Source organism: Sphaerodactylus townsendi, linkage group LG07 (assembly GCF_021028975.2).
Source record: "Sphaerodactylus townsendi isolate TG3544 linkage group LG07, MPM_Stown_v2.3, whole genome shotgun sequence".
NCBI classification, from domain to species: domain Eukaryota; kingdom Metazoa; phylum Chordata; class Lepidosauria; order Squamata; family Sphaerodactylidae; genus Sphaerodactylus; species Sphaerodactylus townsendi.
Window position 1 is genome coordinate 68,798,989 of NC_059431.1, and position 13,688 is coordinate 68,812,676.

Sequence of the window (13,688 nt, forward strand, 5' to 3'; positions counted from 1 at the left end):
GAACAGAAAATGTTGAACAATTTCAATTTCCTCACTGACAACATTAGAATTGAGTAATTCCCCAATAGTCATTACTTTTGTCTTCTTGAAGGTCAGCTCTAATCCTGCCTTGGCACTCTTTTTTAACCTTTATCAGTAATCATTTAAAGTTTTCATTGTTTTTTTGCCAGTAATGTGGTGTTATCTGTAAATCTCAAATTGTTAATGTTCCTTCCACCACAATCTATATTGAATGAAGCTTTTCTTATATGTGCTGCATATAAATTGACAATGAGATAGAACAGATCCCTGTCTGAAATTGGAAACCACTCTGTTTTTCAATATTCTATCCTAACAGTAGTCTCTTCTCCAAAGCACAGGTTGTGCATCAAAACAATCAGATTGTGATACACCAATATCCTTTAAAACCAGTTTGTCATGATCCATACAATTAAAAGTCAAAAGTTTGCTGCAATCTATGAAACACAAGCTGATTTTCTTCAGAAATTCCCTAGTATGCTCTAGTAAGCAACATAATTTGCAACATGATCTCTAGCTCCTCTTCCTTTTCCAAATCCAGCTTGAACATGTGGTATTTTTCACTCCATAAATGGTAATAGTCTTTGTTGTAAGATTTTGAATATCACTTTTCTCATAAGAGAAATTAATGTGAATGTCTAGTTGCTGTCTTTGATGGTCTCTCTTCTCTTTTCATGCCACCTGAGGACGGGATCGATACTGCTCAGGGTCCCCCAAACAAAACACTCAACACACATATCTGTGAGTAAAAATTTTGGCCATAGCCAAACCGTTTATTGACATCAGATGCAAAGAAGCATAAGGCACAGCATGGGATCTGATCTGAACTCTGGGCAGCCCCAAGTGTTGTCCCTCAGTGAGCCGTTCCTCCAACCTGACTATTGGAGGAAAAATGTCAACCTTGTGTTGCAGTAGTGGTGCTCAGCTGGGAGGAAGGCCCCTTGCTGAAGATCTGTTTACTGCAAAGAGGCCCAGCCTCAGTAGCCCCCTCTGGGCGTCCTGACCCTTGGCTTGCTTCACCCCAAAACCTCTTAGGAAGGTTATCCAAAGAGGGGTAGCTCCCCAGTTCCCCTTACCAACAAATCAGTTTAAAAGGAGGGAGTGAGGGCAGGGCCTTATAAGGTTCCTGCCCCGCCCTTCCGCGACATCATTGGCTTGCCCTGCCCAGGGGCCTGCCTGATGCCTGCCTCCATCCCATCCAGGGCAGAGGCTCCAGATACCCTTTGCCAGGCCTTCCTGGCCAGAAATGGCGGCTGTGTTTTAATCACGGCTGCTCTTTTTCTTCTCTCCTTTTAATTAGAATATAGATTGAGTGTTTCCAGTTTGAAGGCCACTGTTTTCTTTTATTAAATTTCTATACTGCTCTTTCCCTTTCAAGTTGAGGGAAGTTTTCTAAATTTGTTGGGATATTCTTGTCAATATTTTGATGGATTCAATTTCTGTGAACTAAAATAACTCTATTGCTATCCCATCATCTCCCAGGGGACTGCTCCCCCTTGCACCATGCCCCTGTGGGGTAGCCAACTCTTTCCTCAAGCCTCAGATTGGGCTGCAGTCCCTGCTGGGACTCTTGCCACCATTGAGCTGCTGGATCACACTCACACTTCCCTTCTCCAGCTCTCTCCTCCCCAACCATCCAGGATTAATTCCTTAATATATCTTCCTTCCCCTGATCTAATCTCACTCCTGAGAAACATCCACAATCCCCTCCTCATCCCATGAATCTGCCTTTTCCTTCCCACAGTTACCAGGAGAGCAGCTGCACCAAATGTCCTCCCCACCCTTCTCCCCACCTCCTCTTCCTGGGCCGATGTAGCTGATGAGGCTGCCTCAGTTCCCTTGGCCTGAGCCAGCTGCAGCTGCCACCAGCCGCCTCCAGGCACACTCCTGTCTGTGGTTCTAGTGGTGGGGGCAGCCCCACCTCCTCCCTCCATGCAACTGGTGGGGCTGCAGTCTGTTCCTGCTGCTGCAACCCTCAGCTTCCTCACTCACTCTCCACAGGCTGCTGTGTGCACCTCCTCCACTCTCGGCACCCTCTTGCCACCAGTGCCAGAACTGAGGCCTGCTTGAACTCCCTCTGTGGCTGCCCCCATGGCTGTGCAAACAACACTGCTACCTGTCTCCCTCCCACTCGAGGCTCCGGAGGGAAGGCTGACCAAGAGACTTCTTGACAGGGGGTGGGAGTATGGGGCATCTTTGCTGGACACCCAGCTATTTCCTGTGATTTGTTTCTCCCAAATGTTTTGAGTACAACTTTCGCTTCACTTTCTAAAATTGCAGGTACTTCTTCAAAAGATTGTTCTTAGAAGGAACATTTCATCTTTTTTATAGTTCTGTGTATTATCACCATCTTCTCTTTATTGTGTTTTCCATTTCCCTTTGATTTCTTGGATCTTACGGAACAGATCTTTGTTTTTCCTTTTTTGTTTTTCTCCTCTGTTTCTTTACACTGGTTAGCGTAAGCACACTACTTCACACTTTTTTTCTATATGGCAGGTGACGGAATGCTATATTTAGACTTTTGATTTTATTTCTGTCACTTTCACTTTTCTTCTTGTTTATCTTTAATTAAGTGTTTCATCCATCAAGACTGTTCATTCCTTTTGGCTACAGGAAGTCTTTGCACATTCTTTCACAATAATAGCTCTGGTTTCAACCCCTAGTTCTTCTGGTTCACATTAACTTGAACTTAGCAATGCAAATCAGTTCTTTAAATGGTATTTAAATTCTTCAGGAATGTTGCTTAAATTCTATTTTGGCACTATGAGGATTTTGTTGTTTTCAGCTTTATACTAATTTGTAATATTGCCAATTCATGATCTGTACCACAATCAGCTCCTGGGTTTGATTTAGCAGACAAAATCTCCTGGTTTTGATTATGTAACCTATTTATGTTGACAAGCTTTCCCTGAAATCTGATTAATATTATTTGGTCAGATTTTGCATTATACCCCCAATTGTCTTACATTGCACCTATTAGAAGCAACTCCATTTCTTTGTGATCCTGATCCGGTCCACTTCTGTTCACTCTTTCCTAGGACTGCAACATTTAAATGTTCCATTTCTCATTTTACCTTCTTGAATTTACTGTGATTCATTCTTCTCACATTCCAGTGTTCCTATTATATGTATTGACAACTTTGGACTTTCCTTGTGCATCCATTCACATCAACAACTGAACATCCTTTCAGCTTTAATTTTCTTTCCTCATTAAGAACAGAGCTACTCACATTTCTCCTCTGCTCTTCTTCAGTAGCTGACTTACTGCTATCCGACCTCGGGGTTCCATCTTCCAGCACTACATCTCTTGTTTTGGATTGCCTTATCATAGGGTTTTCAAGGCATGAGATGATCAGAAGTGGTTTACTATTGCCTTCTTCTGTGCAGTACAATCCAAAGTTAACTGAAGTGGCACAGCCAATGACTATGATAGAGCCTAAGCCAGTATTATTACTGTTCCATTACCGCCCAGTAGCTACCCTTCAAGGATTCCTGTGCCCCCCATCACCACTTGAGCTGTCTGTTCTCTTTAGTATGATGTCTCAGCTGTGATCATTCCATCACAGTATGTCTCAGCTGTGATCATTCCATCTTGAGAGGCTTGGCGAGGAGTTTAGCCTCTTGACAGAGCCTCGAACCCTTACACAATCCCCTCACCATGTTAAGTTAGGCATACAAGATAAGCAGACCTAAATCCAAGAGATCAGCTACAAGGCTGTAGACAGTGTTAATATCCAACCTAATATCCAACCAAGAAAAAACAAAATAGCAAGGACGCTCCTATACTTAGAACATAAGGTTGTCTATCTTTTTCACCAGCTGCTGAAGGATGGCTTCTTTCCAGGAAATGATGGGAAGAAAAAAGGGTTAATTTTCTCTTCCCCAGATTACACCCCCATACAAATCATATCTCCTTTCAGCTACTTTTAAATCAGAAGATGTCAAGTGATCTCAAATCATGATCAGGAAGCTCTCCTTTTTTGTCTTATTGTTTGTGTGTATGTGTGTGTGTGCTACCTGCAATGTGCACACATTAAGATGGAATGGTAGACAGTGCCTATCGCTGAAGTGGAGGCAAATACAGCATTTGCCAGCCACTACCCTCCCATCTGCTGTGCTACCTGCCTGCCTGCAGCAAAACATTTGCCCCAATGACTTGCAGGCCCAGCATCAGAAAGAACAGAAAGGCAAGCAAGCAGGGACCATAGCTGCCTAGATAGGACGAGCTGAAGCCCCTGCTCTTGCCATACTAGTGATTACATGTGCAAAACAGCAGAGTATAAAGTTTTTGTAGAGATAAACCTATTGATCCAGTCCTCTTGTTTGCAAGATCTACTGGCAGGTGCTGGAGCATTTTTCGTACTATCTGCTCAATCACACTCAACACTCCCTCCCATATCTTTCTTGAAGTCTAACAACCCAATCTGGGGGGAGGGGCAAATTGTCTTGTGAAGGTGTTACAGGCCCGCATCAGTGGATTTGCCCTTCCTGGGGCACTTATCCCAGTGGAGGGACAAACACAGCAGTTGACAGATGCCACAGCCCTCTGGAATGAGGGGCTGGGGGCTTTGTCAGTGCACCCGCTCCACTGCTGACACTGTTGATGCAGCAGGGGTGTGCCAGAGGCATGCCTGGGGGTGGATCCAATGTTAGTTGGCTTCTACCCAGGCTTTGCAGCCAGTTATGTTATGTCCCAGGGTTAGGACTTATATCTTCCTTACAGGAGGCATGAATCTATGGATGGCTTTCTGGCAGCAGGAATTGAAGGGAGGGGGGGTAGGATTTCTGCCTCCATATGATACCAGAAAGCCCTCTAGAGATGGCAGAACAGCCACCTGAGACTGTGGATTGGGTTGTAAGCCACAAAGCACAATACTAGAACAGCAACCAGATTAAACATTTTCAAATAGTATTAATGTAGCTGTTAATTTTTCAGTTGAGACTTGTTATATAACAAGAAACTGAACATTTTTTCTTCATCTTTAGATTGATCTAAGCCCTCAGCTCATTTGAGGAAGGGCATCCTGTAAATCAAATTATCAATAAAAATAAATAAATGTACAACTCTACAAAACAAGCTGCAGCATTTCTGAAGGGGCCTCCTCATCAGATGATGTGACATGAAAAGATCTAATGCAACAATAAGCACCTTAAGTGACAGTGTTTAGTACTTATTCTATTTTTATTTATATCTTGGTTTTCTCCCAAATTGGAAACTAAAGCTACATCACATTCCCTCTTCCATCTTAACCCCACAGTAAAAAACTGTGAGGCAGAATACACAGAGATTGTGCCAATGTCACCTAGCAAGCTTCTGTGGTACAACAGTGATACAAGCCTGAATGTTCTATCTAAGACCTAGTCTGCCAATCTAACTACTACACCATCCCAGCTCTCAAGTTCAGAGGCAGGTTGTTCAGTAGTGTTCCTCTCCCATAATTCTCTTACACACAGCTGTGTGTTTGCGTGTACCCACACTACAGTAGATCCAAATAATTACATTGTGTGATTCTTTAAAAAAAACCACTATATATAATGGCACTGATCCAAAAATATAAATTTTTAATTTTATTGATATCCCACCTTTGTGCTTGCATTTTTCTGCTCTCTTCCATTTTATCCTCACCACAAGCCTGTAAGGTAGGGTAGTTTGAGAATGTGTGACTGGTCCAAGGTCACCTGATGGGCTTCCATGGCACAGGTGGGGATTTGAATCTGGATCGTCCAGATTTTAGTGCAACACTCTGACTACTACACCAGACTTGTCATGTACAAAGCAGTGGACTGTGGATTTTTATCTTCAGGCATTCTTCCAACAATTATATGGCCATGCCAGTCACCTACGCCTGTGTGCGACGCGTTCATTTGTTTGCATTTACTTACGTGGGACACTTCTGCTTATCTTGTCTGGAATTGCTAATCTAACAGTGGGAATCATGTGCAAAACATTCAGTGGTGGATGTGGCAGTCAAGTCGGTCGCAGTACCCATTCTCATGTGTGATCCAGCAGAAATCTGCTTTTGCATATGTACCGGCTACCCTGAGACAGGCTCTGCAGAAAATAATCTGTAATCCCACCTTCACTATGATGTATATCAGCATACTTAAGGATAAAACCTATATTTTATTTTTGTAGAGTCTATACCTAGTACAACCTTTTGCAACCCATGTAACCTTTTTGAAAAACTATCAATATAAACAGTCAATTCAAAAATACACATAGTTAAGTTTTTCCCCCGAAGCCAAAATAAATTCACAAAACTGATGTATTCATTTTTTTAAACAATATGTGAAATGTCACTACAATATCTTAATAGATTCCAGTGAATAGTACGTTTAGCAATAAAATGAGGTTGAAGATATTTTCCCCTTTGGCAGCATCTCTTTGATGAAAACAGAAAATGAAATCTGCAACTGATAAAGATTGATTCCCATATTATAAAGGCAAAGTGTGGATTTTGTCAAAATCGGGATTTTACTTTATACTGTACTTGTTACAGTATAGTTAGTAATTTGAACAATATGCTCAAGAAATCCATAAATCTGGACTCTATTCAGTTCTTTTGCATTTACCTTTGGGATTCCTGAGCAGTCAAGCCACTTCTGGAAGATGTTTTCAACCGATAGCCCATACCTTTCAAGAAAATTAAAGATTAACCTTATTTATGGAACATGTACGAAGGGGGGAACACATAAGCAGAAAGCAGGTATGCAACTTAAGAAGTGATTTGTCAGTGACTTCATTCTGTCTTGGTCCTTTTTAATTAATACCATCTGAGATTATGACACCTGAAAATTTAAGGCAGATTGGACTCTGGATGCTAGAAAACTAGTGATGAATTCAGTGCTTATGAAAGCTGACAAGGTACATTTTAAGAAGCTTAAATACACTGATGAAACTGATGCAAAGAATGAACAGGTATTCTGCAGCTCTTTTTGTGCAGCTCTTCCTCTTCAGTTTCCCAGAGAAGGAGACAGGAGCCAAACACTGAACACAGAAATCAGAAATAGGCAGCTAAAACTGTCTGAATCAGAAACTAACGTAAGACACTAAGTTCCACCATGCTCTTCCAAAGGATTTTCAAGTCAGTGTTTCTTAAGTTATTTAACTTGCTGAGAACTGGCAAAATCCAGAATTATTTTTAAAATTTCCGGTAAGTAGCTGAACTTTCAAATTGTGAAGGGGAGATGAGGAGCTGGAAAGAGAAACTGCCAGTCACATGCAGGCTTTTGCCTCTGAATCTGTCTACCAAATAGCGGCAGAAGAAAATTATGGAAATGTTTAAAAGAATTTTGATGTACTGAGTGTCTGGGTATCTGCACTGATTGACAGACAAATCACAACACACTGTTGAACTACAGCAAACATGGGAAAGACTGATGGGTCTGCATTCAGTAGGGCAAGAATTGTATTCAGGTGACAGGACTTTACAGAACCCTGTAGACTCAACTCTAGCGCTATCACTGCCCACATATTTATTTTTGCGTCCTCCAACAGAAACTCTGTTCAAATGATTTTCTTAGGTTTTCATAGCACTTCTGGCCACGTCACAAAACATCAAGAACACAAGTTTGATAATGGCAATGATGAGATCGATCCCTTCTTTATGATTAAATAGTCTTATAAGCTATTTTTAATTAAGTGGGGACATGCAAATTTCCATTAAAAAGTGGAACTAACTAGATCTGATCTTATCTGATCTAATACATTTCATCACCTAGAGTCACAGAGTTGGAAGGGGCCATATAGGCCCTTCAGTTCTACCCCCTGCTCAATGTGGATTCAGCCAAGATCATCCCTGACAAGTGTTTGTCCAGCTGCTGCTTCCCTAGGCAGTCGATTCTACTGCTGAACTACTCTTATTGTAAAAAAAAAATCCTAATGTCCAGTCAGTACCTTTCCACTTGTAATTTATACCCATTAAATCCTATCCTCTGCTGCCAACAGGAACAGCTCACAGCGCTCCTCTAATTGACAGCCTTTCAAATAAAGAAATCATGTCCCTCTTCAGCCTCTTCTTTTCCAGACTGAACACTCCTAAGTCCCCCAGCCTTTCCTTGTAGAGATTCGTCTCCAGGCCCCTGATCATCCTTGGCACTCTCCTTTGCAACTGCTCCATTCTGTCCACATCCTTCTTGAAGTGAGTCCTGTGGCCTGACCAATGTGATGTACAGCAGCACTATGACATCTTGCGATTTGGTTTTTATGTTCTTGTTAATAACCCCAAAATCTCTTTAGTCTTTTTAGCTGCTGCATCACATTGAATTTTCTCATATTCAGCTTAGAGTCCACCCATGTCCCCAAGATCTTGTTCACACAGAGTATTACCGAAAATTGCATTCCCAGTCAGTATGCATACTTTTTTGGTTATCCAGATGTGGAAGTTTGCACTTATCCTTGCTGAACTGCACCTTGTACCACATCAGCTCACTTTTCCAGTGTATTAACATCTTGTTGGATTCTATTTCTATCTTTTGGGTTGTTTGCTACTCCTTCAATTTGGTGTCATCTGCAAGTTTAATGAGCAGTGCCTCCATCCCATCATCCAGGTCATTAAAAAAAATATTGACAAATACCGGGTCTACAACCGAGCCCTGGACACCTCCCTCCAAGCAGATGAAATGCCACTGTCAACCACTCTTTAGGTGCAGTTCTCCAACCAGTTCGTAGCCATCTAACTATCCTCCAACCAGTTCGTAGCCATCTAACTATCCTGAGAGTCTGTCAGCAGAGCTCCAGTTTACCATCACAACATCATGGGGAATCCCGTCAAAAGCTTTACTGAAATCCAGAACAGAATCACAGAGTTGAAAGGGGTTATACAGGCCATCTAGGTCAACCCTCTGTTCAAAGGAGGATTGTTGACTTCTGTGGGACTAAGAGAATCAACTTGTCAGGACCAAAGCAGATTGGGACTGGGTATTCAAATGTACACTATTTGATGTCTGCTCTGATTGGTATGTATACTGATTGATATGTATAAGGGGCTCTTCCTTTCCTCCCTATACCTCTCTCCTTGATGTTTACAGTTTCACATCGATCGTAGATAAGTAGGCATGACCCTGAGAAGCCTTCTGGCCTCAGACAACAGGATGTCCATTGAACAGCAGAGGGAAGGCTTAGCAGGTGGCATATCTTTCTCGTGTCCTTGAGGTGCCTATGCCTCTTCAAAAAACTCCTTCACACTTTTGTTGGGTAAAAGGGAGGGGGGTTTCAGCAGAGGTATAACAACCTAGGAGAGTCAGATTCCCCCAGAGCTGGCTTTCTCTAGCTAGGGACTTACAGCCTTCAATAAACAATCCTGATCAAGTATCCAGAGTCTGTTTTATTGGTTCAAGGTCCAAGACTTAACACAACTACAATTAGGAAATAAGGAAAGAGACATTTGGGGCTCAAATAAACTTTTGGTGACAGAATAAGGTCTCGGAACTTGGCTTTGTGCTGAATGTCTCAAAGACAGTTGGAGGAGGATACATTTTGGAAAAGAAGCAACAGGTAGGAGCGGAGTGCTTATTACGCTACTCCCTCCTGCATTCCCTTTTCTGCAGCAAGGGTTCCCATATCCATGCCTCCTGAAACTGGGAGAAAAGAAGGTAGATGAACAGAGATCAGCAGTAGACGTTTGCAGTTATGACACATTACTTTCCACTGCACTAGCCCCTGGACATAATACCATCAGTGAAAAATTGCAGCCAACCCCAGCTCTCCTCTGTCAAGTGTACAAATATGACACAAGTGCCCCAACACAGTTTGTTGCATTCACACTTTACATTTTAATGTATGGTCTGAAAAATATCTTAGGTGTATACCTTTTTTAAAAGTTAATGAATGAAGTCCTGTACAAAATAGAATGTGGATGAAAGTATAATACATACAAGGGAGATCATTTAGATCAAGTCAAAGGGGAAAAGTTCTGAACAGAGTTGTGAAGGCAACTGAATTCTGTATCTCTTCTCTAAAGTCTTTCCCGCACATCAAATACCTTGCCTCTTCATAAATATTTAGATAAGGCAAGCTAAAAGTAAAAAGCATTTCCTGGAATGTTAAAAGAGCTGTGCTCTACCATTTGTTTACAAACTCAGCACTTTCCCAGACACTTATATTCTCCATTAGCTCTGTGCAATAGGAGGAACATTATTTGAGAGAAAGGTTTTAAGCACAGAATGTGTTTCTTTACAAGGCTGTGGCATCAAAACATCTTTTGTGCCTTTTATAAAAGTCAGGCTACATCCTTAGGAGATATTCCCACTGAATTCTATCTTTCTTCCTCAGCAATTGGTATGAAGGGCAATAATTCTGGATAAAATATAATAATTAACTACAGGAATAATAATTGTTTGCCAACATGAGGGACCCCTAGTAATTAGGGGCCAAATTAAAAGATACATGATTAAGATTGCCCATGTTTGTTTGGAATCTTTTAGTTCAAAGAGCTGTGGGGGATTGCAAAGTATTGGGGAATGAAACTTTTTCCCACATGCCCTCCCATGTCACATACAGCTTGAAGCTCACTCACAGCCAATGCATTTTCAATATAAAAAACGAACCAGACTGTATCATCAGAACCCCAAGTATGGTGTCTAAAAGCTGCAGAGTCATAATTCCTTAATGAGAGGAAACTTAATAAAGGCTATATTTACATTTACATACAGTCAACAAACTAATCTGTAGTTGTGATTGTATGCAACTCTTGGAATTACAGTCCTGTGAAGAAGGCTAACACTTCTAACAAAGTGTAATTGCTAGGATTCCTTCGAATATGACATGGCATAGTAGGCCAGCAACAATGTCAGTTTTTACTTGTCAGTTCATGTTAAAATCAGCCAACAATCCCAGATGAATTACACAAAGAGAATATGGGTGGATGCCACCCTCAAAGATGTTCCTGAAGGTCATTTTCAGGGTCACACATCAATGTGTGATGTGAGACCACTTTGGAGAAATTGTTCTTGTTCTGAAAATAATGAACCAAACTGAAAATACTGTACATCAAAATATACGGAAGATTCTGTGGTACTAAACATCACAGAAATGGAGTGAACTTTTTGCTGGCTGAATTGCTTTAAGGGCTTGAGCAACAAAACACTAGAATTCGGCTCTAGACTGCAGTACCTTTCTCATATACCACTCAGTTATTTCAAGCATATTAAATATCTGAAAGCCAACTCATTTCCTGCAATTTGATGCATGGCAAGTCCAAATTGGATTGTTCCTTATAAAGTTATGACTGTAAACAAGGAGGCACAGCCATACTCCTTACAGCAAGTACGAAACTTAAAGTGCTTGCTATAAATAGCATGTAGATATTAGTTTAACCCTTCCAAAGTGATGTCATCAAAGCAGTATTATATTAATAATGTTGATAATCTGTTTTACTTCTTGCTGTTTAAGTCACAGGCTTAAATGAAGAGTGGAAGAGAATGATGTACAAAAGATGTACAGCATTGCCCAGACCATTGTGCATGCAGTATATGATATTCAAAACCAGATGCCCAGACATACTGGCTTGACTACTTTCTGCATCAAACAAAACATCTTAGGATATTGTAAAACTGTCCCATGCAAAAACTACACAATTCAAAGAACTGACAGTACCACAGTCTAAACACTAAAAAGCTGCATTTTTTTGGATGTTGGCTGACCAATTAGCAATTCATTTTAAGTTGTAGGAAATGTAAATCTAAATAGACGAGTGCCAATCTACATCCTATGGCCAATAGAAAATTAAATAGGTATTAGAATATCATGCTATGCTTTTCATCTTGAAAAAGGACTAGAAAACTTATACAGCTATTAGAATATCATGACTTGCTTCATCTTTAAAGGGGGTTAGAAATCTGGAATATATTAGACCAGCTAGCAAACATTAATTTACGTTTTATGTTAACTTTTGTCAACATCTACAACCAATAATTTGTACTCAATAGGGGAGAACAGGAATTAGTTCCTTTAACATTTTGGATAAAGTTCTATAAATATATATTACTAAATAAAATACAGAGGCCCAAACAAGAAGTTTTCCTTTCAAAGTAACTTAAGGGTCCAAAACCTCTAAGGAAAGGATGGATCAATACTATATAGTAAGGTGAATTAGCTGCACCTGAAGCACTTTGGCACCATACTGAAGCAGAATGCTACAGGCTTCAGCTTAAAAATCTCTTTCCGCAAATGAATATGGTAGCCTATGATGGATGCAAAACATTTCTTTGTGGCTTAGGCCATTTCTGCATAGGCCAAAAACAGTGCCCTAGGGACGGTAAAAACACCGCCCCTCAGGCACTGTTTGCACAGCTGCCGCTGCTGCACTGCAGCAGCGCCATGCTCACCCCCCCCCCAAACTGCGGGAAAACACTGCTTTCAAAACTTGCTCAATGAGCAAGGGTTTTTTTGAAAGCAGTCTGCCCAATGGCACCGTACAAAGGGCACCGGCGTGAGGGTGCCACTTTCATGCGCTGCCTGTTTGCGTGGTTTGTTTACCTTGTCTTCCCTCCAAGGCTTCAGAGGGAGAAGGGACATGCCCACACTGACCTTCGACCCCCGTGTATCTGGGGAGAGCAGAAGTCAGCCTGCAGGGAGGCAGGGCTTGGCAGTGGGCCGCCGCAGCACCTGCCTGAGATGCCCACCAAGGCACCCTGCTGTCCCAGCCTCTGCAATGCACGGCCAAGCTGCCCCCACCCTCACCCTCCTTGCTGGCTTCTGTAAGTGGGGCCTGGGGACCCAGGTAAGGTGGGGCATGGGGAGCCAAGGGGCATGGGGAGGCAGTCATGCCCCAGGCACCATTTAGGCCATGTACATCACTGCTTCTGTGCATGCACGCATGGGACTGTGCAGGTACAGGCCAGCTGTGCAGAACTGACCAGAAGGCTTCTAGATGCTTTCGAGTGCTTAGAGCGCTCTCTCAATCTCCTCCAGAGCAGAGATGGGGCTGGTTTCCCATTTGAATAGTCATATGAAAAGAGGTGGGGAGAGCACTCCTCCCTGTCATCTCCCTTCACCGCTGTGGAAGAGAATCATTATAAGACACAGTAGCTCACATCAGAGAAAGGAGGGAGGGATGCCTGCCTGCACAAAAGACACTCAATGAACAACAATTACAGGTTAAGTGCAACTTTATTTTCATTATTGGGTCCTCAGTGCAGGCCCGCATGGGAGAGTAGCAAGCACATGTACCATGGCTCTCAGCATGGTTTGGGAAGAAGCAGTCTTGCCTTTCTTGTGACCCTTGATGCAGATAAGTAAATGATTGTCTTGTCCAAAAGAATCTGTACAAATTAAATAAAAAAGGACCGCACCTCTAAATTTTAGTGCATGGAATGATTGTTCACTTGTAGACTGAGGATTTGGGAAAAACAGGTAGTCTTCAGACTTATGGAACTGGGACACCACCAGAGGCCTAAATTTTAAGCTAGGATACAGAAACATTTTGTCAGGATGAAACCTGGTGAATGGCGAATACACTCAGACAGCAGATAACTCTACTGCTCTCCTGGCCAAGGTGACAGCAACTGCTCTCCTGGCCAAGGTGAGAGCAACCAGAAAGGCAACCTTATAAGACAAAAAAGTCAAGTCAGACATTGCCAATGGCTCAAAAGGTTTATGTATAATATGTGGCAAAACCAAGACAAAGAAGTTTTAAGCACAGGGAAAAGGTTAATTAGGGTTCTCAAAC

The 13,688-nt window shown here is 41.9% G+C and overlaps 1 protein-coding gene across 10 annotated transcripts in view; it reads right to left on the reverse strand.

The window, feature by feature from the left end:
• Positions 1-13,688, reverse strand: part of LOC125436451 (aminopeptidase O (putative)) — a 235,445-nt gene that overhangs the window by 126,717 nt on the left and 95,040 nt on the right. For all 10 annotated transcript variants that reach the window (XR_007245061.1, XM_048503443.1, XM_048503441.1 and 7 more), the window contains exon 11: positions 6,592-6,652. Coding sequence is in view for 9 of the 10 variants with exons in the window: in XM_048503443.1 (XP_048359400.1) it covers positions 6,592-6,652 (61 nt within the window). In the remaining variant the exon portion in view is untranslated. The remainder of the gene's footprint in view (positions 1-6,591; positions 6,653-13,688) is intronic.